This window comes from Sebastes fasciatus, chromosome 18, assembly GCF_043250625.1.
Source record: "Sebastes fasciatus isolate fSebFas1 chromosome 18, fSebFas1.pri, whole genome shotgun sequence".
Classification (NCBI taxonomy): Eukaryota; Metazoa; Chordata; class Actinopteri; order Perciformes; family Sebastidae; genus Sebastes; species Sebastes fasciatus.
The window spans coordinates 14315727-14340159 of NC_133812.1; the positions used below are offsets into that span (position 1 = coordinate 14315727).

Sequence of the window (24433 nt, forward strand, 5' to 3'; positions counted from 1 at the left end):
GCGGCTCTCAACCATACAGTCACACAAAACGGCACGCGGAGGAACAGCAACTTCACCTTTAGTCTCACAAGACACCTTGTCTCCGAAACTGTCCCCTATACAGTGCGAGGAGGAAGGTCAGAGGATGAAACAGGTCGCTTTTTAAACAGGTGTCACTGTCACAGCCAGTCAGACAGTCACCTTTTCCTCCTGCAGGTTCCCTCGTGCGCTTCAGGTGACATGAAAACATTCACCGCACGCGCCTGATTCCGTCACTTTGCTTTCCACGAGCGTCCACGATGGTTAAATGTCCTGTTTAATGGTCGAGGTATGTAGACTTTACAGCTATAAAAACACACACACACAGTGGCTTGTAGACAGAGTTGTTTTGGTATAGGCCTGGTGCAACATAATGAAAAACAGTGTTGCCTTATAATGTTCATTTAAGGACCTATAAAGTCTCTTTTAGTGCTCAAAAGAGAGTTTATAATGACCATATTGTTGTCTACTTTGTGTATGCTATATGTTTGTGATAGTACTGTCATAGGGGCTAAAATGTTTTGATTCTATAGGTAGTGAGTTTATAGTGACCTTGGTTTAGGAATAGTTTTTGGTGCAGACTTCTTCTTCTTCATATATATATAACCTCTATAAGCTGCAGTGATGGGCTACAGCAGTTCCTGGTGTATTGTTGCAATGTGTCAGTTTATTGACAGCTTTACAGCAGTGAACCTGCAGCCTGGACACTGCAGACCACATGTAGAGAAGGGTCATGTGTTCAGCTAGGATGCATTAGAGGGAATGTTTTGGGTGTTTGTGTTGGTTATATGCTCTAGTATATGTGTTAAAACAGATCTGAATGCATCATAAGATGTCTTCTTATACACGATATGTACAGGAAGTAAAACGTAAAGTGGTTGTGCAAGAACTTGAGTATAGAACAGTTACATTACATGTAGAGTGAGTGTCTCATGTGAAACAAATTTGCATATTTGAGCATGAGAGTTAATTTTTTATCTTAGTAACAGTAGTTTTTAAGAAAAATCTTAACTCAAGGTTAGGGCTGACCAGAATGCTTTGAATCGTCCTCCAAATCGACCTCCAACTCAGTATTCAAATGTTTTTTAACATATATAAGTATGTAATTATATAGTATAAATCCCCAAATAGTCCATAAAATAAGGAATAATCCCACATTTTTCATTATTCATATTCAACATTAAATATTATTATTAGTTATTCTCAGACAGATATCACTGTTTGTTGTGTGTAGAGACACGTGTGTGTACAGTAGTGTGGCAGCAGTACTGAAACAGGGGAGATGGAGACAGACAGATAGAAGAACATGTCAGCCTGCTGCACCACGACGCAGCGAAGATTCGATTACCTTTGAATATTTCTCACCGAAGCTTCGAAGCCCAAAAAATGGTATTCGGGACAGCCCTACTCAAGGTCCACTTCATAGCTTTCAAACATAAGATTCATTCTTGAACTTGAAAACAAGTTTGACAAAAAACAATTTTACTCATTGGCCACTTACTAGGCTTTTTCAGAGCTTTCTAACACATCTCAGTGTTTCCCTTAGCAGACGGAGTTTGCTTGGTTGTCATGGAGATGGCTCAGTTGTCATGACTTGCATATTGACCACTTTTGTCTACTATTTGATATTTTAAATAAGCACTTCTTATGGTACATGTCCACAGCCACCGTCCTTTCCACGCTTCCCATTCATTGTCTATGTAAGCAGCCATGCAATGCATTCTGGTAGCGTGGCGGCGCGATTCGAGAGACGGGGCGTCACGTTGTCCGCTCCTCATTTGCATAAAGTTGAGGTCTAGGCTACTTTATTCAAATCACGGGGCGTCCGACGCAACTCGCTGCCTCTGGAAACTCCCGAGAAACTTTTAAACTAAGCGTTGTTGATCCAAAACAAAGACGGATTCAGCAACTGCGTGGCTTATTTCTCGCATAAAATGTTTTCAGAAACACATTTCAGTGAATTATTTTCATGATATAAGAGAATAAAGTTTCCAAACAAGCTGCCCTGTTAGTTCTGGTTTGAAAGCTGGAAGCAGCAGCCCATGAGGGAAAGCATTCGTCCAATCAGGTGCTGACTGAGTGCCTTGTGTCAAGTGGCAGCCCATCAAGCGTCCAATACTGGGAAGCGAGACGATCCATTGCGATAAGAAACACCCCTGTGGACATGTACCATTACTTGTTGATTGTCAGAGAGAGCTTGTTTCCCGCTCTCCCTTGCTGCATTTTATATGTAAAAAAAAAAACAAAGTTTGTAAAAAAACATTTTTGCCAGCTCTGGTGAACATACAGGAGACAGTGAACAGACCTGCCCACAATGTAAACAGTTTGACAGCAGCTCGCTATAAGCAAAGACAGAGTTTGCCTGGAGAGCTTTCAGGTTGAGGTGAATAATGATGTGAGCGTAGAGCTAGAGATCATGGAAACACATTTGACAGAGGGCGTCCTGTAAACATGCAATAACCACGTGGGCTGGATGAGTGAACCGTCATCGCCTCTGGTTTGTCTCCATCCGCCCGTTTCCTGCATGCTGCTAAACAACAGTGTGTCTAATTTCGATGTAAATCCTCCTACTCGAGGTACACCATTATGACTGTCTTCCTGCAGAGGGGGTAACATTGAACGCTATGTACAGTAATAAGAAATATAAGGTCAGTTCTGGTTTCCATCAAATGTGTACGTGTCTTTGTCGTAGTGTTTCTCTAAACTGACACTGCTTATAGTGCACTCAGTCCACTCTCACTCTTGTCTGCTATGCGCACAGATGTTTAGCCTTTATAACCATTATAGCCATTACTAGCTATTATAAATAGATGACCCCAATTGGGAAATGTACTGAGCTGCCTGAACTGCAGAGCAAGTCTTTGGGTTGTAATTATGTTTTGGAACTGACCTCAGATCAGCGTGCAATGGCAGATTGCCACACTACTGATGTACTTTATCAATTTTAGGTAGCGCTGGTGTAAATCTAAAAACAGGGCAGGGCTGTTGATGGAAAATATTTGTCTGTCAACACTCACATTACTTTGCAGGGGGGGGGGGGCGGCTTGGAGTGAGACAACACAAGTCTTGATCAGTCAGGACTCACAAATAGAGGCTTGATGTGAATCAGAGGTGAAACGACGAGTGGATTAATCATTTTGTCAAGCAACAGAAAATTGATCGGTAACAATTTTGATAATTGTTGCAGTCATTTTTCAAGCTCAAATGCCAAACAGTTGTTGGTTTCGGCTGCTTAAATGTAAGGATTTACTGCTGTTCTTTGTTATATGATGATTAGTTTCAAAAAATTTTAGTGATGCGTGTATAATGTAAAAAGGGCACCAACATTTATATTAAAAAAAGGTACACCACACCAAGGGAATTTAAGGATGACAAAGAAAGAAAAAAACAAAAACACAGTAGGTAAATAGATAAATTAGATTATATAATTCTAAATGAAATAGAATTAATAGATAAATACCTTAAAATAAAAAATATAATAAATAAATTAAATAACAAATAATAAAAAAAAAGAATAAAAAAAATTAAATCCAATAATAATAATAATAATATAATAGCAATCTTTTGTAATCTGTTATGTGATGATTAACTGTTTATTTTTTGGGGGGGTTTTAACAACAAATAAGCATATTTAAAGGTGCTAAATTCGATATCCAGAGCATTAATATAGCAGCAAACAACTATGTGCTATTTAAAGTTATAATGGAGTAATGTCTGCCTGAACTTATAGTGCATGTTAGTGCATGTGAACATGCCCCACTGGCTAGCTCACGGCTGCCGCTCTGCATTGCTCTCATACGGCGGTTACAGCTGATAACGCCGTCCCGACCAATGGCATCGTCGCGGAAGCGAAACACCCACCCTCCGGTCGCCCCTCAGGTTAACATTGTCATCTTGGACTCTGAGAAATTGTTCTGAGCAAATTTCACTATTTTTTTGAACATTTAATTAAAAAAACTACAATGTAAAATAATTGTTAGTCGCAGCCATGATTTGAATTAATGGTTATTGTGGTCTTTAACCAGTTTTCACCAACTTTCAGTGGTGAGGGTGAATGTTTCACTATGACCAGCCTTATTATTATTAACTTAATGGGATGTACAAGGGAATTTTATTTTAGTAAGTCTTTCCGTTACCAGTATTCTCTAAAAAACAAAAAACACATGACTTGAACTTGACACAAACACACCTTTTGATAAGGAACTGGCTAAAAAAAGATGCCTTAAGACCTCCTACCGTGAGGACCAACCATGAGGAAGCATGTGATTAATGTGCAAATGGTTGCCAGTCTATGCCAGTAGGCGGCCTGACCCACTTTTTTCAGTGTAGTCCGCCAACACACAGACGTCGCTTGTATGCTTCTTACTCACCGAGACGAAGGGTGGTCTTTACACAGATGCCTTTTATCCACTCACAAAATCATGATTCAGTTTGTGATTTAGAACCAAACAGATGAAGGTGAGAAACACCACCATAGTGAGTGGATAACAAACTTTCAGTATTTGAATTCTTTCACCACAATCAGAATTAGTAGTTGCATGTGAAAGAATAGAAAACTAAACATCAAGTTGGATTTTGAGGGGCTTGTGTGAAAACAGTGCAGAATGGCACATCAGTCTGAAAGAGGTTCTCTGTTTTTGCAGAGGGCCACCGTGACTTTTCGCACAGTTCCTATTTCTTAATGTGGTTCATTGATGCTCTTAGATAGCAGTGTGTGTATTTTGGGGTGTTGTAATATTAATCTCAGCCTCTCTTTCCCCCCCCTTTCTCTCTGCCACAGCGGTGTGGAGCAGTCGCACTGAAAAGGTCGGAGCAGAATGCCATACAAGTTCGCATGCTGGGTAAGAACACTAACTGACCTGAATACCGCAGTGCAAAAGGTTGTGAATATATTGCATGTAGCCAGCTGCGAATTGATGGTGCAAAAAATTTGTCCAAATATTTGGTAACAGCGCTTTAGGCCGTCACTAACCTTTGGCCCAGTATAATCTCTGTCAAACACTGAGGCATATTTCTGCTATCTCTCTATATGCTCTGCACTGTCCAGTTGAATGGGTTTTGTTGAATAACGGTGGTGCTAATACAGAACGTTTTACTCCAGGCATGTTTTTTTGAAGTAGTGTCTGGACTGGAGACGGTAAAATGTAGCTGTTTATCATTACCGCACTCTCAGACCTTGAAAATTCAGACCTTGAAATGTGGGTATTTTTTTTCCCCATACTCATGTCAAGGTTGTTTAAAAGTTGCCTGAGGAAGTGCTTAGCTGCGTGCAAGTGTGAGGCAACCTTAAACATATGATGAAAAATGTACGGTAAGGTAGGGTGTAAATTAGCAGTGCCAAAACAATCTGCACACATGTGTTCACGTACTTGCACGCGAATGAGCAAGCAGAAATGTAGATACAAACGCTTGCCGCTGTTTTCTTTAGACAGGCCATTTTATTCACCGGCTGCCCTACTTCTCTGCAGCGACCTGCCAGAAAAACGTGACCAGTAGCGTCATTAAAGAGAATCAAAAAATAAGAGTTTCTAATGTACACTGTGCATTGTGTATGTATGTGTGAGAGAGGAAGGGTAGGATCTTTTGGAGCCAGCAGTCCTCTGGCTGACTCCCAAGTTTACACTTCAAAACTCCCCACTGACCTCGTCGCCTCTCTGATATCTTTCTCTCATTCTGTGCCATTATTATCACTGTTTCTTTCTTTTTGTCACATCATTTCTTTTCACACATTCACACTGTTGCGAATCTTTGCTCCGTTTGTTTAATCGCAGCTTTGCTCAAATGTTCTCATCTATTGAAGTCGCACAGTATGATATTTTTTGCCAGTGGCAACATGAAGAAGGATAGTTTCCCTGTCGTCTGCGGCGGCATTGTTGCACTCCTTAATCATACTGGTAAAGGCTGTTTTACACTCTTTATGATTATAGGGCTGATTAGAATTACGATTTGGCATCATGGCTCAACATACTAAGTTGAACTGAGTCCATTATAGAGAGGAAGAGTCGCTCCCCTTCCGGTGGACCCCATGGCACCTTATTTCGGAAACAATATGTACTGTAGTTAACAGTGAGTGACATATATTCTTGACTTGAACAATTTTCTTTGAATTGACAAACATCATATGTGTGATTCGTGGCGCAATTCAAACAGGATGAAAAAAAAAATTGTCTCTCGCCGTTCACTACCGTTCATATTTTTTCCGAAATAAGGTCCCATGGTGGTCCACCGGAAGGGGCGGGACGTCGTCTCTCTATAGTCTGGCCCAGTTGGTTCCAACAGCTTGGGATAAAAATCATACAGCGTGTGGTGTTCAAAGACTCTATTCATTTTGTCTTGTGATCTTGTCGCTGCCTGTTATTCTCTTAAAACATCTTAGTTTTTTACAATGGGAAGTGGCACATCCGACGTCATGTAGCAGGAATATTTCACTTTTTGTATGTTGTAAGACGAAAACATGGACAACTCCCAGACCGGACAATGCTGTGGTGGCGACCTGTCAATCACAAGGTACCCACGCGCTAAAGCATACCCTGTTTATGGTCTATTTGACTTTAAATAGGACCATAATTTACTAAACAAACATCATACTCTATTGAAGAAGACTTGAAACTAGCGATTGAGCCCATAAACTCATGTTTACAATGTTTACTGAGGTAATAAATCAAGTGAGAAGTAGGCTCATTTTCTCATAGACTTCTATACAATCAGACTTCTTTATGCAACCAGAGGATTCGCCCCCTGCTGGATATTAGAAAGAATGCAAGTTTCAGGCATTTCAGCATTGGCTTCACTTCTCAGACCCGGAGGTTACTGCCTGCTCCTAACAAGAAAAGACAATTTTTTTACCCCACAATGTCATCTGCTGATCACAGCTACAATAAAACAACAGTACATTGACCAATAGACATGGTGCATTTTCTCTGAATAACCATTCTGTACATTATGTCCCACTGCTTCTCACAGTTTCTCACGGCCTGTATCTTTTATCTTAACGCTCTTTGTCTCATGATTTCTTGCAGTCGACTTCTTACGTCTGTTATGTGATGTTCAAGGCTGTGTCTGTCTGCGCCTGTGTGTGTGTGTGTCTGTGTGTGTGTCTCAGTACTTTTGTCTGCATGTGACTGTCTCTCCGGGGAACATTTCCGTGGAAAAATGTAATGGTTGTAACACTGCATCCTTCATGAAGCAAAAAGGAACACGCGGGTCTTATTAACTTACATTCACCTAATTGTGTTCCGCATTTTTATTGATATCTGGTTTTCGACAGCCACCGGAAAGCCTTTCGGGTGTATGTGTGTGACATTTAAGGACAACAGGATGAGAGTTTTTTCAGTCCCAAACAAAACGTTCAGTTCATCTGAGTTATTAAAAGCGGTTCATTTTCTGAGACTCACCAGAGCACAAGTGTAGAGAATAAGGCAAGTATGAATTTGAAGCTTAAGTTGGAAATCGGTAGAAAGTTGGAATCTTGTACAGTTTCATACAGTGGTCTTTGCATTAATCATCATAAATTTAACCATTTCTCTGTTTTCATTCGACATTTCTTCAAACATCTTCCAAGAACTTCAATCTTGTTCTTCTGCTTCCATCAGAAGTCCTAGTTGTATTCAAGCCCAAGGCTGGTTAGTCACCTGGACAGCAGCATTCAGAACAGATAAATCAAAACAAACCCGCTGAAGTGTTTCTATACTGGCGAAGCCTTAATGACTCGCAGCATGTACCTCGTTTTACCTTCAAGCAGAATAAGTTTATTATGCTGTTCTGTTGGAGTCTGCTCCTGTGTGCCATTATGTTACTCATTCAGTGTATGTGGAATGAAGATGTTTGTGGAAAAGAGCGTTAAAGGTTAAATAAACTATGCACACAATTAGTATTGAAACAATTAGACAATTAATTGATTAGTTTATCAATTAATAATCTATGGAATTCTTAAAAAATGCCAAAAAGTTGCGGGTTCCAGCCTCTCAAAGGAAAGTGTTTCCTGCTTTTCTCTCTGTTTTATATTGTTAGCAACGTTTTAAGTTTTTGACAAACAAGCACCATGTCGACAGCCGTGGCTGGAGGCATTATGTTTTCTGGTTATCCGTCCGTCCGTCTCATTCTCCTAAATGCGATATCTCAGGAACGCCTTGAGGGAACTTTTTCAAATTTGGCACAAACATCCACTTGGACTCAAGGATGAACGGATTAGATTTTGGCATCATACTTACCAACCTTGAGACCTCAAAACTATGGAGGATTTCAAAACCAAAGTGGGGGGTCCTCCCCCAATAAAAATGTGAGTTTCAGAGAAATAGGCCTACTTTTAATTTTACTTTTAATTCTCAGGAAAGACAACTGAATAATTCGCCCCTCTGACGTGAACATGTGTGAATCTCTGATATAAACTAGGCTAATATTCATCAGTTTTCATTCATTCCTTCACTTTTTACCCTTTATTTCTATCTCTTAGTACTCCATTTCTCTCTCCTTCTCTCACTCACTGAACGCCCTTTCAGACACAACCCGACAACTGTTGCTGTTAGCTCTGAAACCTGTTATTTCCAATGGCTTGCGCCACGCCATGACGGCTTTGCTGTGATGTTGTGATGTGCGGCGAGCGTGCCGGGAAAATACATTTTGGTGTAGCTCTATTGTCGTGCGGGTGGAAACAGTAGGGGTTACGCACGCTGTACAGTGCCAGAAACAAACGAAAAAGAAAAATAGGTGTGAAAACCCCGGGAGGAAGCTGGCGGAGGGCAATGAAAACCGTGAGTCTCCTGGGAAAATCAGGAGGGTTGGCAAGTGTGTATGGTGGTCAAAGGTCAAGGTCACTGTGATCTCAGAAAACACGTTTTCTCATAACTCAATAATTCATATGCTAATTATGACAATTTCACACAAGTGCGTGATAGAATAAATTGAAGAAGTGATGACATTTTGGACAAACATGGAAGTAACTGCAACTTGACTGGTTTGCGGAAGCATAAAACCACGAGGTGGTTATTCTAGTAGTTCATTATTTACTGGCATTTTATAGATCAAACAATTAGTTGATTAGTTTTTTTGGCACACAATTCTGATGTTCCGATCTGCTTTTAAATGCAAAGTCTTTACAGATGGACTTAATATTGGATTTTTAAAAAAAAGTATATTTGTTATAGAGATTCATGTGGGAAAGGTAGGACTCTGCGTGTCCCCACTGACCTGACCATGAGGCCATGTCCGTGAACCCAAAGTCCCACAGTCGTTCACACAGATCCTATTGGTCTGCCGTCGGTGTAGCAGCATATGTAGCAGAGGGAGAGAGTGTGCGAGCCAGCTCCGAGCGGGGAGAGGAGGGGCTTTTAGACTCCACAACAACACCGGCGCGAGTGAGACAGTAGAGAGGAGAGAGAATGCGGCAGAAGGAGGGAGCGGACCGTCAGTGGCCGACTCTGAGAGAAAGGACATAGAGACGGATCCTCACTTTTTTTTTTCTCTGGCTTTTCCCTGCGCTTGTTTTGTCTTTATCACTCCTCACCCATTTGCTCTCTTTGTCCCTCTTTCTTTCCTTCTACTGACTCTGTCTCTCTGCAGTCTTTATCTCTCTGTCCTACATTCTGACTTGCTCACTATCTGTCTGTCCTCCTCTTCCTCACCTATGGCTACCTGACGGGTGAGCTTCTCCCTTCCGCCGTCTCTCTTCCTCTCCCACTCTTCCTTCTTTCTCTCCCCTTCCTCTGTTTCACCCCCCGTCTTTACTTTGATCCTTCCTTCCCTTGCACCTGTCTATCACCTATCTGTTGTCTTTTGGTGCGAGGATGCCAGTGCTGGAGGGGCTCTGGGGCCCAGATCTCAGCAGGATGCGGGACTCCGGTCTTGGCGTCGGGGTCTGTCCCGATGAGGCTCCCCACTCGCCGGTTTGGGGGTCTCTCAGGACTCCTCCAATTACCTGTGGAGGGCTGTCGTTGTCCCTGGAGCTTCCGGCTCTCATACGGCAGCTCAGGGCGGCCTGGAGAGCTCGCAGGGGAGGCCCCCGGGGGCCCGAGAGAAGTCAGGCGAGCACTTGGGTGGAATCAGAGAAGGAAGAGGTAGAGGAGGTGAAGCTTGACATAGAGGACAGGAGTGCTCATCAGGAAGGTAACTTGCACATAATACATGTTGCATGTACAGTAAAGCTCATGGGAGTTCTCATCAATGTTTAATGTATAATGTATGTTTTCTTTTTTGTTTGACCCAGTAGCTGTGAATGCTACATGAAAACACATCCATGGTACAAAACAGATAGTGTGTGTGGCACATTCCTTCACGATATGTAATGATTTATAATTCATTGTTTATTTGTTTCTTCAAAATAGTGGCTTTTATGAATAACGGTAAATTTCTGCATTTCAATATTCGACTTGACTTCACGCCTGGGTGCACGTTTTCATTTTTGACAAGTGCCTGTGTGTGTGTGACAGATTAAATTTGACCAACGAGCCTCCGGCCGCATGTTTACGCGCGTGTGTTTTGTAAGTGGCGTGGGTCGAGACGAATTTCAGAGCAGTTCAGACGCCCAGGCGGAGTAAACAGTGAAATCAGGGATTTGCGCTGTAAAGCCAGAGTGTGTTACCATCTGCTGAGTTGTCCCGATGACACTGACGTAACTCCATCAATCAAGCCGATTCCCGTCTGTCCGGAGTGAAACACTGGTGATACAAAGTGACATTGTTGACAGTTCGATGTGGATTACTTATAGAGGAGGGATGATGTGATCTTAAGCCGATGTTTAATGTCAGCAGTGACGACAGGAAATAAGGTAAATCGTATATTTAATGATGATAATGTACAATCTGATGTTGACTGTGATATTAGCATATAAACAAGATTAATGAATACTAACTGGCATTATGAATAAGACTTTAATGAGTAATCAGATAACACTAATGGAACAATGTACATATAAATCTTTAATGTGCTTTTAGAAGAGTTATGATGAAGTGATGATTCACACTGTGGGGAATTACCTGTTTGCAACCACTGACTCATAAGGTGGAAAACGGGCAAATGTACGCTCATCACTGCCTGTGACTTTCCCTTTGCATCGTGATGACCTCATTCATGTAATGACTCCTTACAGAGAGTGAGAGGCTATCTGCTTGATGATTTCACCACTTACAACATGTGTCGAGACACTGCGAGATAACGTCAGCGATGATAGTGAGTCATTCTGCCATTTCCAAGGATGTAAAGGGCCCGAAAAGACCAGTATTTATAGGTACATGTAGGTAGAAAAAGTACAGTTTAAGAGTTCAGCATTTTACCCCAAGCCAACAGGCAAAACAGTTTATTCAATCTTCAAAACATTTATTAAAATGTATTAAAAATTCTCCTTTTTTGATATTAAAAGTGCAGTGTGTAGGATCTGGCGGCATCTAGCGGTGAGGTTGAAGATTGCAACCAACTGAAACTTCTCCAATGTGCTAAGTGTGTATGGAGAACTACGGTGGCCGATGTGAATGGCCCTATGTAGATATAAACGGTTCATTCTAAGGTAACAAAAACACGACGATTCTTATTTTCAGGTGATTATACACTAAAGAAAACATACTTATTAATAATATATTCCATTTCCGCCAATAGATCCCCCTTAATGCTACACACTGATCTTTTGAGACATTTGCAATAGCAAAACATTGAATTAGAGGAGCTACCCGGATTAAAAGACAATGTGTAAAATACATTTGATAAAAATAATTCACCTACAGGTCATAGGCTATTAAAAAGAATATACATAGGCACATTTTCTTTCAGGTTCAAGCCTTTCAGCCTTTTGTGTTTAGATAGATAACCATCAAAAATAAATCATTAGAATAGAGCTGAAATGATGAAGTCGAATAGTTGATCTGTAGGAGAACTGTTTTGCTAATCTGTTAATCATCCTTTACTTTTTTTAAACAAAAATATCCAAATTTCACTGATTCCAGTCCCTCAATTGTGACCATTAGCTGTTTTTGTTCACTGAACAAAAGATGACATTTGGATATATCATCATGGGCTTTGCCACGGCCCTTTTTTTAAAAAACTATTTTCTGACATTTTTATGAACTAAAAAATAAGTTTCCGGTGTTCTATAAAAATGTGATAATTCTGTCTGTTTGTGTTTCGATAGAAAAGTGTGGGATGTGCAAAAAATAAATCAGTAAAAGAGTGTACCTTCACATTCAAAACAGGGACGCATCTGGCTGCTGTCACTGTCAAGTCATCATTTTAGTACAAACACGCAGAAGAAGAAAAAGTGTTCGCACTGCCAGTGAGTTAACTGTATCCGGAGACTCCAGCCAGCTGCGTGGATGCATCTATGTATCCACATGAAGAAGCAGCAGCTGCAGGCAGCAGGACACATCACCTGCCACTTTGTGTTGTTTTAAAACTGTTTGTATTCGAGTTGTTGCCGCAGCATATGGCAGCGATGTGTCTGACTTTCTCTTTCTGAGAAGGAACGCAGCCCCAAAGCACCATATGTGCCGTAAACACCTACAGATTCAGCGAAGCCCAAACAAACATATTTGTATCGGTGTCCCATATGTGAGTGTGTGGGTGTGTGTGCCAAGTGTGCGATCTTGTTTTCGCATTTGGAATCAGGGATTTAACCTCATTCGCAAGTGTGTGTGTGTGTATATATATATATATATATATATATATATGTGCAGTATGATGTGACACGTGTGCGTCGCCATCTACAAACACCCTTTGCGGCTGATTCACGTTGTCATCTTAAATGACCCAGTTCTGCGCCGCGCAGAGACAATGACCTATTTACCACACAGAGAGTTAAAGGAAGAGAAAGGGGAAAGAGGAGGGGGTGGGGGGGTGGGGGGCGAGACGAAAGGATGGATCAGATGGGGAGAGGGGGTGTTGTTGTTGAACAGGAAGGAATGAAGGATGATGGGAAGGTTGAGGGGGTTGTAGCGGAGAGAAAGAGAGAGAGAGAAGGATGTGGAGACAGGAGCCAGAGGTAGGGGAGGAATGAAGGATGGAGAGAGAGCTCGAGTGAAGGAAGAGAGCCAGAGGGTGGTGTGTGTGTGTGTCTATTTGTCTGTGTTGGAGGGGGGTTTTCCAGATGATGCATTTCCCCCTCTCCTTGCCCACCAGCGGACAGGATATAAAAGCAAAGAGGCTTTCCCCCTGTTCTCCTTTTCTTCCTCAAACTAGGCCAGCAGGACTCTTCTGCCTCGCTTTAACAGGCTGAGTCACTTCCCCCAAGCGGTTTATATGTGTTTGTCGGACTATAAGATGCATAAATAGGGAATGACGCCACTTTTCCACCGTATGTTTTATGTATAGCCACCACACACTCACACACGTACAGCACACCAAACTATTGGTTGCCACGTTGGCAACCCCCCTACACTTGCAAAGGCAAGATCTGGCAACCCGAGGGAGTTACCACAGTGACTCCGTCCCCATTAACAGGTAGTTTAGCTGCTCTCGTAAGTCACAGAGGTGATGTGAACCTGGCGACCTCGGGGACATAACGCGCTCCAGTTCCTCACATCTGATCCGTGAATTATTCAGTGTTTTTCATAGTTTTTGGTTTATTCAAGTGAAAAATTCATGTGTGTGCATGTGCACTGTGACTTGGGACCTTGAGTTCTGTTATGTCTTGTTGTCACTGGCCTCAGGGTGTGTGAATTGAGCATTTTTAAAACAGAGGCAGCATTCAAGGACTCATCGGGCTGTTTGTGTTCCCTTCTCCGTCTGATAGGTGCTCACGCGGCAAGGATTAAAACCCCCAAAAAAGGTTCCTTCTGGGACTCTGCAGACATTTCCTGTGGAAAAAAAAAATCATTCAGTAAACAAAAACGCTTCGGAGAAAATACATGGGCACTTTAAACTTATGAGTAATACGCATTTCCTTTTTTTTGTATCATGTTTTGGAATCAAACTCTTCAAATAGATTGTTTTGTAGTTTGGTACGTGGTTTCAACACACACAGAACTTTGAGCCTTCATACCAGTGCTTCAAAACGAACCACTTCAACCTATCGGTATCAGCCTGAAACTACAGTAAAAACAAGAAGGATTATTGTTTGAGCAGAACATACTCGAGTCACTGCAGCTCCAATCGTTGCACCGTAACAGCTGCACAGTGGCGTGAAATCCATTCTCCTCAGGCAAACTCGGACCAGATGCATGATGTCCTGGTGATTCGGCGATGTCAAAGATCCTCTTGTTTCAGAGAGGCGGGTTTTAAGAGAGACTCTAAATCTGCTTTTATGAGCATCTCCACCAGGGAACAGTTTGTCCTTTCGTCACCCCGCCGGCTGCTCGACTTATCGTTGAGCCATCAACCTTTTGCTTGCTTTGTTCCTCTTATTTCCTCAGCTGATTCATCATGCATTATGTCAGCAACAGAACATCAGTGATAAACATTTTCTTTCTCCTCTCCTCTTTCTCTCCGTCTGTGTGCAGCTGATGGCAGACTGAACACTGGTCATGCTGGTGTGTTGCTGGTTGAGAGACGAGGCTCCTACCCGCTGATTGACCTGCGAATCCTCAGAAGTAAGTCTCCTGACCCATTTAAATGCAAATCACCACACATTCATTGGTCTTGTCAGCAGTTTTCAGTCCACTAACACAACTCTCATCTATTTGTTTTCTTAGAAATAAACTATTTTGTCAACTAAAATGCGTGCATTCAATGCATCTTATTTTTGCATTTTAAAAGTAAATGCATGTGTAAGTTGTTTTTAACACTTGTTTTTGTATTTTAAGTGTCAAAATGCAGCCTACCCTGCACACAGTTGAATCAACGCCTCTCTAAATAATACTGAACTGAACATTATAACCTTCATGAAGGGAGGATTTATTGCAGGACTGTTGTATTAGAGTGCATTAGTTTTAGCTAAGTGTACCTAATAAACTGGCAACTGGGGGTAAATAAATAAATAACACATGCTTTTTCTAATTTTAACATATTTTAACATGAAGGGAGGCTGCAAGAAATAAAGCTGTTCCATTAAGTAGTTCGGTACATAAATTAAGAGACATAACCTGATATTATTTTCCTTTTTTTAATCTTAGGTTGTCTATGTTCCAAATTGCATATACTTTTCTGTTTACTTACTGCAGCTGCCCTTACAAAGTACATACTGTTGCATGCACTATGCTTACAATTGGGACATACTACTCCGTCATAACCTTGTACCTTGAGCTTTGACTTGCTCGCAGAGGATTGTGGGACAGAATAGCCAGAAAAGCATGCTGGCTTGCATACTGAAAATGCGACCGAATGTAGTAGGACATCCTGGTATTTTTGGCATACTGGTATGGGTGTTGGAACGCACATTAAATCACTGAAAAAAATAGAAAGCAAACTTACATGATAACCCATTTACTCGTAATTACCCACAAGTATAATATTTATCGCACATTAGATAATTTTGTAGCTGATAATGTGTGATTTAGATAAAATCAGCATTTGTATTTACGCTGAATCCAACATGTCATGAACTTGATCACTTCAGCTGCCAGTGGTAGACCTTAATGGATCATGGGATGCACTCTGAATACAGCTGTGAGGCAGAATCAGGGTAATTGTGCATTACATTCGGGTAATGTGATCCTGATGTTGAACTTGCACTTAATTGCGCAAGACAAAAAAATCTTGATCCTAGGAGAAACCCACATATAATTCAGGAAATCGTAAAACTGTTTTTTAAGATCCTTTATCTACTGATGCACTACTTTGTCAGGCACTCTGCATGGTGTGTTAATGTAGATCATTTGTAATTCCAGCCAGTGCCCAGCAGGGGGAGGTAGAGGCCGGCACCAGGAGAAAGGTGAAGCGTCTGCTGAGCTTCCAGAGATACTGCCACGCTTCCAGGCTGCTCAGGGGGTTGGTACCCCACACCCCCGGGTCACTACACCTACTGGACGACGACTACCTGGGACAAGCTGCGGTAAGAACACACACAGCCCGACACATTTGAGGTGCAGGTACCCTATATCTCCAGCTCTCTGTATTGTGTTATGCATCACTTGTGAATCACAATCTCTCTTTCTTTACAGCACATGCTATCAAAAGTAGGCACATGGAACTTTGACATTTTCCTCTTCGATCGTCTTACAAATGGTAAGATGGCTTTTTTGTATGACTTAAAGTTTAACAGATGTCCCTCACCTCCCATATTCTTTCACCAATTTAACTATTTTATGTTAGCATTGTTTTCTTTTCGTTACAAGTTTTTTTTTCTCTCTTTCACAATACCGTTATTACGCACATTGTGTAGTGTAATTGTCAGAGTAACTGCACTAAAACACATCTTGAATGAATGTGTGTGCTGTAGGTAACAGCCTGGTGACTCTGATGTGCCATCTCTTCAACGTCTACGGTCTCGTTCACCACTTCCAGCTGGACATGGTCAAACTGCACAGGTTTCTTGGTAAGCTGTCATTGATAACACCCATCCACCCTCTTGTCTCGCTTTGTTCTCCAGGAGGAAGAGGTGTAAAAGTACATTCTAATATTTTAGTCTGTTGACTTAAGGAATTTGCTCGACTCAACAAAAAAATAATATAAAAACGTTGAGTATAGTACAGTTCCCAAATCAAAAATACATATTTTTCCTCTTACCTGTAGTGCTATTTATCAATCTAGACTGTTGTGGTGTGAGTTGCCGAGTGTTGGAGATATCGATTATAGAGATGTCTGCCTTCTCTCGATGGAACTAGATGGCACTCAGCTTGTGGTGCTCAAAGTGCCCAAAAAAAAATACATTTCAAATCATGACCCGGTTACTCAAGATGATCCACAGACCACAGAAGCTCGAGCCTCTCGTCCATGAGTATATGCACGCTTCCTTCTGTGCGGTGATTCAGTTGATGGGTCATGATTTCTGGAAAGAGTATTATTTCTGATGAGTATTTCAAATGTATTTTTTGGGCACTTTGAGCATCACAAGCCAAGTGCCACGTAGTTCCATTATATTGGAGAGAAGGCAGACATCTCCAACACTCGGCAACCGAGACTGATATCTAGACTGATAAATAGCACTACAGGTCAGGTCAGGTCCCTCATATAAAGCATTTACTTACTGTAAAAAGTGCACCCGGCGGCCTTTTTGGCGGGGTAGAATACTCTCGAAAGCTGAGAAGGGTTTCACATTTCAGGAAAGCCCAGACTGACGTCAACTGGTTCTTTTGTCTGCCACTCAGTCATTACCAAAGAGTCACTGGGTTTATGTTCCCTACAATAAAAACAGATATGGGTAGTTGTAAGGGAATATTAATCCAGTATCAGTAGCACGGTAAATGCTGCTATCAGATGCAGCAAAGCAGCAATTAGCTGCGTGTTGTTATGGAAACAAAGTGTGTGATCAGCATTTTTTTGTCCTTCTGTTTTTTCCACACACAAAATGTAATGTATGAAAATAACCTGCAGTAACATGATTTAGCTAATCAGCTAATGATATTTAATACTGTTATGTTGGTCAAAATGTTTACATGCCCCAGTAAATCTAAATATCAAGCTGAATCACACATAAGACTCTGCTCTGATAAACAAATTAACCCTTTAAAAATGGACCTCCCGTGGGCGGCCGTGGGAGATCGCTGTCTGCATGATCCTGTTTAAATTGATGTAAAAAAACAAAAACATAATAGCTAGAGCATTCATTCTTTTTGCAGCAGAGAGCTAAGGCTTTTGTCTTTCTCGTCATCACCTTGTACACTCGTGATGACGTCATTATATTACGTTACGTGCTGAGCGTTACAAAACTATCAAAATGCCTTTGCAGTTGTTCTGCTCATTAAAACGAGCATATCTCAAAAAACTAAAAATTGCACATTAAATAACTTATGTAGTGTTAAGAAATATTTTGTTCATGTTTCTACATTTATATTTTTGGATCAATATGTTTTGTGTGTTTATTTAGTAACATTTTATGGAAAAACATGTCCGCATTTGGTATTTTTTATTTATTTATGACACAATGTCAATACTTTCATCAATTATTATGGTTTATTGACTGATATAACCTTGTAGCTTAGGTTGTACAGAGTTCAGGGATATGATTCATTTGAAGATATTTCAAGAAATGACATAACGACAAGCAAAAATACCATGTAGGCAATGGCAGACCATTTCTATAGCAGAGTTCAAAGGGTTAAAGCAATTACATAACAGTTTCAGCTGTATTGCTAAACTGGCATTGCAATCAGATTAGAAAAAGTGGAAGGTGAGATAATTTAATGGGGTTTAACCTTGTTCTGTCTTGTCAGGCATGGTGCAAGAGGACTACCACTCCCAGAATCCCTATCACAATGCTGTTCATGCTGCTGATGTCACCCAAGCCATGTACTGCTACCTGAAGCAGCCCAAGGTAATCAATAATACTGTATTCACACACACACACACACACACACACACACATTATAAGGCTTCACTCTAAAAGCGTCTTGAGATAAATTCTGTTATGATTTGACGCTAAATAAAAAATAAATTGAATTGAATTGACTAGGCCTGAGCTTCTCCTTGACATATTCTATTAGCTTCTCTTCCTGGGGGATAATTCCTGCTCACTTAGACTCGACAACACATCCATCGTCAGCCTCGAGAAATCCCCGAAGCCCTCTGACCAGATTAAGAGTCTCAGCATCTTTCCCTTCATACAGTAATTGCTTTTGTGTCCTCTGTTGCTCTGTAAAGCACTTTGTGATGCACCGATTTTGTTAAAAGCACTCGCATAAATAAATTGAATTGAGCGCAGCTCGCACGCCGGTGTGTTCGACATAACAAGCACACACTCACAATATAAGATGTCAAGCCTGCTGCCGCTTCTCCGATCAATATGCCATTTTGTCTTTTACTGACCATTAAGCATGTATCGTCACCGTGTGACACACAGTCTAGTTAGAGCTGTAAAGATCAATTGATTAGTTGTCAACTATTAAATTAATCGCCGACTATTTTGATAATTGATAAAAAAAAAAGAAGACATTTTTTAAAGAAAAAACAGTCAACGTCCACTTGGACTCAAGAATGAACTGATTAGGATTTGGTGGTCAAGGGTCACTGTCACAAAACAAATTTACAAATGTCTAACAGGATAAAATGATGAAGTGAGGACATTTGAGGACAGACATAGATGTAAACTGCAACTTGACTGGTCGGCGGAGGCATACAACCGCAAAGCGGTAATTCTAGTGATCTAATATATCCCCCAAGGATTAAAAGAGCTCAAGTCCTACAAAGTTCACCACTATGGATGAGCCACAATAATGAAAAAACGAGCTGACAATATTGAGGAAACCGGCTACTAGTCGGGATAAACACTATAAAATCAGCTCTTCATGACGCCTCTCCTGAATCTTTCAAGGGCTGCTTAGCAATCAAGTTTCATTTGAAATGAGTACCTACTGAACGTAAGGAACAACTGTTACCCTGTGGACCATGATGTGTGTTGTAGCTGGCAGAGCAGCTGAGTCCCCTGGACGTGTTCCTGGGTCTGATGGCAGCAGCCGCCCACGACGTGGACCATCCTGGAGTCAACCAGCCCTTCCTCATCAAGACCAGACACCACCTGGCATCCCTCTACCAGGTACACACGGGTGTGCTGATGTGCGTCAGTGCGGGGGTTAACATGTGCGGTAGGTTTAGTGTCCAGCGTGTAACGGAGTCTGTTTGTAAAACACATTTACAGAACACGTCCGTGCTGGAGAGTCACCACTGGAGATCCACTGTGGGAATGCTGCGAGAGTCAGGACTGCTGTCCCACCTGCCAGCTGACATGTCGTAAGAACTTTTATTATAATATAAACAAATATTTCATCAGGATTCCTTACTCTTTTGGTCATTGAAGACTTGTGACCAAGATACATACATGTATATGTGTGTCAGTGCTTGGTTTATTATAGTAAACTAAAACAAAAATAAGCAGTGAAAATTATTTTTAGTAAACTGAAACTAAATGAAAACAATATATATCCTTTAAGAAAAACTAAACTGAAACGATGTTGCCTTGGTAAAAAACAAATAAAATAAAAACGAACGTAAACTAATTTCAGTTTTAGTTTTTTAGCTATGATAAATCACTACCAAATAAAAGGAGACATGAATTTCCGCCAACACTCGTGACATTGAACCACAGAAATTGAAAGAACTTGACATTCCAGGAGAAAACTCCACAATTGCTTCACTAAAGTAGCGTGAAGACTAAACATCATGGCCATTCCTACATAGTTCTCCAACCATGTATTTTGTATGCATACAATATATGTAGCTACATACTTCTGAGACATTATACCTGGCCCTAAAAAAAACAAACAGACTAGGCCGACTGTAAAACTAAATGTATAAAAACTAAAACAATTTGAAAAACTAAACTAAAATTAAATTACAAAGCTAAAACTAAAAAATAAAATAAAAACTAATTAAAAATTCAGAACTATCATAACCTTAGTTAGTGCTCTGTAGTAGACAAACTATGTACTACTGTGTCTTACTTACCACAAACATATGTTTGACATTTCTGTATTGCAATTTCTTGTAACTTATCAGTGAACATACATCCAGAAATTCAAAAACCTAGCACCTGCAAAGAATTTAAACACACACAGAACCACACACATCCGCATGTTTGATATGGTTAAATATTCATGATGCATTCGGCATCATAATCTCCTTTCATCCACCAGCCTCCACAGTAAGGTCAGAGGTCAGGGTCAGTTAAAGAACACCAACATAGGAGCTCTTCTTTTAGCTGTGAAAAGGAGTAGAAAAGGTATGGAGAACAACGGAGTACAGTCTATGATATCTTACTAACAAATATACAGTATGTTGCAACAAAAATATAGCTGTTGGTGCAGGTAGAATCAAAATGATCACAGGTATTAGTGGTTGTGTTGTTTTGGCTCAGTGGCGCCCCCCTCTGTGCTCTGCAGGCAGGACATGGAACAGCAGCTGGGCTCTCTCATCCTGGCCACAGACATCAGCAGGCAGAACGAGTTCCTGACGACCTTCAGAGAACATCTGGACAACCAGGACCTTGACCTTCAGCTCGCCTCACACAGGCACTTCATACTGCAGGTATGCTGCTCACCCACAGCTCACAGTACAGTATGTCCATGCATGTTTCACGAAAAGAAAAATCAAACTATAATGTATACTTCCTAATCTTTTCTTCATTTCTTTGCCTTCAGATTGCTCTGAAGTGTGCAGATGTCTGTAATCCATGTCGGGTTTGGGAGCTGAGCAGACAGTGGAGTGAGAGGGTGTGTGAGGAGTTCTACAGGCAGGGTGAGTAAAGTTTGATTTAAACAATACAAAGAGAAAAAATACCTTGTGTCTTATGAAAGGAACTGCATACATGTAGCACTTTTATGCTGTAGTGGTTTTCAAATAAATACCTAGATACCATTAACATGTATTTTACCACAGAGGGAATGATTTATAGTCTCAATTTCATGTCAGAATTATATTGAGAGACAATAAGACCACATTTCCCACAAACCCCCTTGCTTCATATTAAAAGATGATTGATGGAAACTTACAACTCAAGATGGTTGTATGATTGCAGAGGCTGTGTGAGGGTTAAAAACACTGTCAACAACATAGCACTATATCCATTAAATCTGGAAAATCATATCAGAAAAATCTGAGCTTCCAGGTTGTAATTAAGACTTGAATGCAACTCTTCTCAGAGATGGTCTCTGATCACAAAGATGCACCGATTGATCGGCCACCGGTCAAAACCGGACGGTTGTCAGCTGATCGGTCATATCTTGCATTTTTTTGCCGGTCAAATTTACACACATGATGCCGCATGATGATTTTACGCCGTGCATACAGCGGCGCAGACTGTAAAGCGCGAGCGAAGAAGACATAAAGCTCACAATTTGTAACACCTGCAAGCCCAAAACAAGACGTGTAAGTTAAATGTAAGTTATATAATAGTCCATGTATTTATTATAAACATACAATTGAATTGCAATTTTCCATGAAAGAAAAGTTATAAAAATGTTTGTGTATGCTGTCAATCATAGTTTGTAGAAAAAAAGAAAATGGTCCGACTTCGGGTCAGCCAAGAAAATTGCAATCGGTGCATCTCTGCTGAAAATAATTATGATTAATATTGATGTTTGAACAGCTTAAAACATTCTTGTGTCCCCTACCTTTTTTTGGCATTCATCAAAGTGTTAAGATATTACCCTACATATGTTATGATGGTCTGCATCAGTATTATATTTTGTTGTGTCTTCTCTTTTATTTATTTATGTGGATACTGTTTTCTGAACTTTTGGCTTTTAACCTGACAGGTGACCTGGAGAGGAAGTTCAACCTGGAGATCAGTCCTCTGTGTAACCAGCAGGCTGACTCTGTTCCAGCCATTCAGATAGGTGAGTACTACAACTGTAAACTGTATCATCATCAAGATGTCACTCAACTAGGGCTGTCAAAGTTAACGCGATAATAACGTGTAAACGCAAATTAATTTTAACGCCACAAATTTCTCGCAACTTGCAATTTCTAAGTTGTAACAAGCTCAGTTTTAAAGCTAGAGAGAAGATACTGGCATTATATGAAACTAGAAAACCTAAGAAATCAATTGGTACCAATCATGTCATACTAGCTCGTTGCAAAGGAGATTAAATAACGCTTCATTTTGGCAAGGAAAAACTGTCATGGCCATTTTCAAAGAGGTCCCTTGACCTCTGACCTCAAGATATGTGAATGAAAATGGGTTCTATGGGTACCCACGAGTCTCCCCTTTACAGACATGCCCACTTTATGATAATCACATGCAGTTTGGAGCAAGTCATAGTCAAGTCATCACACTGACACACTGACAGCTTGTTGGGCTTGAGTTTGCCATGTTATGATTTGAGCATATTTTTTTATGCTAAATGCAGTACCTGTGAGGGTTTCTGAACAATATTTGTAAATTGTTTTGTGTTGTTAATTGATTTCCAATAATAAATATATACATACATTTGCATAAATCAAGCATATTTGCCCACTCCCACGTTGATAAGAGTATTAAATACTCGACAAATCTCCCTTTAAGGTACATTTTGAACAGATAAAAAAATGTGTGATTAATTTGCAATTAATCACAATTAACTATGGACAATCATGCGATTAATCGCGATTAAATATTTGAATCGATTGACAGCTCTACCCTCAACGTATTGGGAGATGACCCACCGTTGTTGTGTTTTTTTTCTCAGGGTTCATCTCCTACATCGTGGAGCCTCTGTTTGACGAGTGGCACCGCTTCACCGAGCCCAGCCCGCTCAGCCAGACCATGATGGGTCACCTGCACAAGAACAAGGCCCGCTGGACCCGCCTACGACACGCACACACAGCTTCAGACACGCAAACACAATCGCACGTCGAGGAGCCTGAAGAACTGGGAGGAGGAGGAGGAGGAGGAGGAGGAGGAGGAGGAGGAGGAGGAGGAGGAGGAGGAGGAGAGGGTGAAGACATCCCTTAATCTTCTTGTTTCTTGAGGTGTTTGATCTTCCTTTGTAAACGGAGGAGAGGAGAGTCCTCCAGGAGTGTCCTCCAGCATATTTTCTCCCACTGCTGGTTGTTCACAGGCTCTGAGAGCGGAGAGTCGGGCTTCGATTCATGAGAAATGGCTCCCTCTGCTGGTGCGGAGTATTGTAGCCCTGCAGGGGGAAAAAAAGAAGACGATTTATGGTGGGGCGCGAATGGATGGACAATCTTAGTAAATACATGCCAATTTGACAAAGTGCTCTTTCCTCCAGTGATATCTGAGAAAAGCAGGAATTGAGAGGTTCTATCAGATGACGGACGAGGGATCAACGAAGACGAAGAATTAAAGTGTTTTGCACAATGCTGCTAAAGAAATGAAAAAGCCAAATTTACATACAAGTCAGCTGGACTGTGCTGGAAGAGATGACATAACAATATATGAAAGATAAAAGAGGAATATATGAATATATCCACTATACTATGCTTTTTAAACTTTTAGACAATACACACTGTATTAAGCTCTTTTCACTTTTTTCTCTTTTTGTACAGCTTGCACTTCTATTGGATGCTCTTTCGTACAAGTGTCTCACTTGTCTACTTTTCACTGAAGTGCGTTTTTAACTCACTAAGTTGGTATAATGTCACGGTACTGTAAACTGTACAATGTATTTTAACTGTGTAACCTGTAAGACTGACTGAACTGAACTGACCGATACAACCTTGGAACGCTGACATCAACCGTCAGCTGGATGTTTTTTTGAACTCACCGATTGCGGAGAACACAAACCGGAGCCATTTTCTAAAGTGTTTGTGTTTCGTGTAATGTTATAAACGGTATAATCTGTACATACTGTGATGTACGAACCTCAGCACTTCACATGCCAAAATCTCAGCAATGTATTAACCTTTTTACCGGGTAAAGATATTTGGGAAATATAACTCTTACACTGGCGTTACTTTTGTAACAACA

At 40.9% G+C, this 24433-nt stretch overlaps 1 protein-coding gene across 4 annotated transcripts; it reads left to right on the forward strand.

Annotated features, from left to right (window-relative positions):
- On the forward strand, positions 1 to 24433 carry LOC141755752 (3',5'-cyclic-AMP phosphodiesterase 7B-like). 4 transcript variants are annotated; one of them, XM_074614914.1, is made up of 13 exons: positions 1 to 307; positions 4799 to 4859; positions 14436 to 14525; positions 15762 to 15925; positions 16035 to 16098; positions 16313 to 16408; positions 18246 to 18346; positions 19433 to 19564; positions 19667 to 19758; positions 20907 to 21051; positions 21165 to 21261; positions 22281 to 22361; positions 23193 to 24433. In XM_074614914.1, the coding sequence occupies exons 1-13, from the start codon at positions 287 to 289 to the stop codon at positions 23456 to 23458; spliced, it is 1410 nt and encodes a 469-aa protein (XP_074471015.1). In that variant the 5' UTR covers positions 1 to 286; the 3' UTR covers positions 23459 to 24433. The 4 variants fall into 4 exon arrangements, with proteins under 4 accessions (XP_074471015.1, XP_074471016.1, XP_074471014.1 ...); XM_074614915.1 differs by lacking the exon at positions 1 to 307 and adding an exon at positions 4365 to 4476; XM_074614913.1 differs by lacking the exons at positions 1 to 307; positions 4799 to 4859 and adding an exon at positions 4879 to 10119.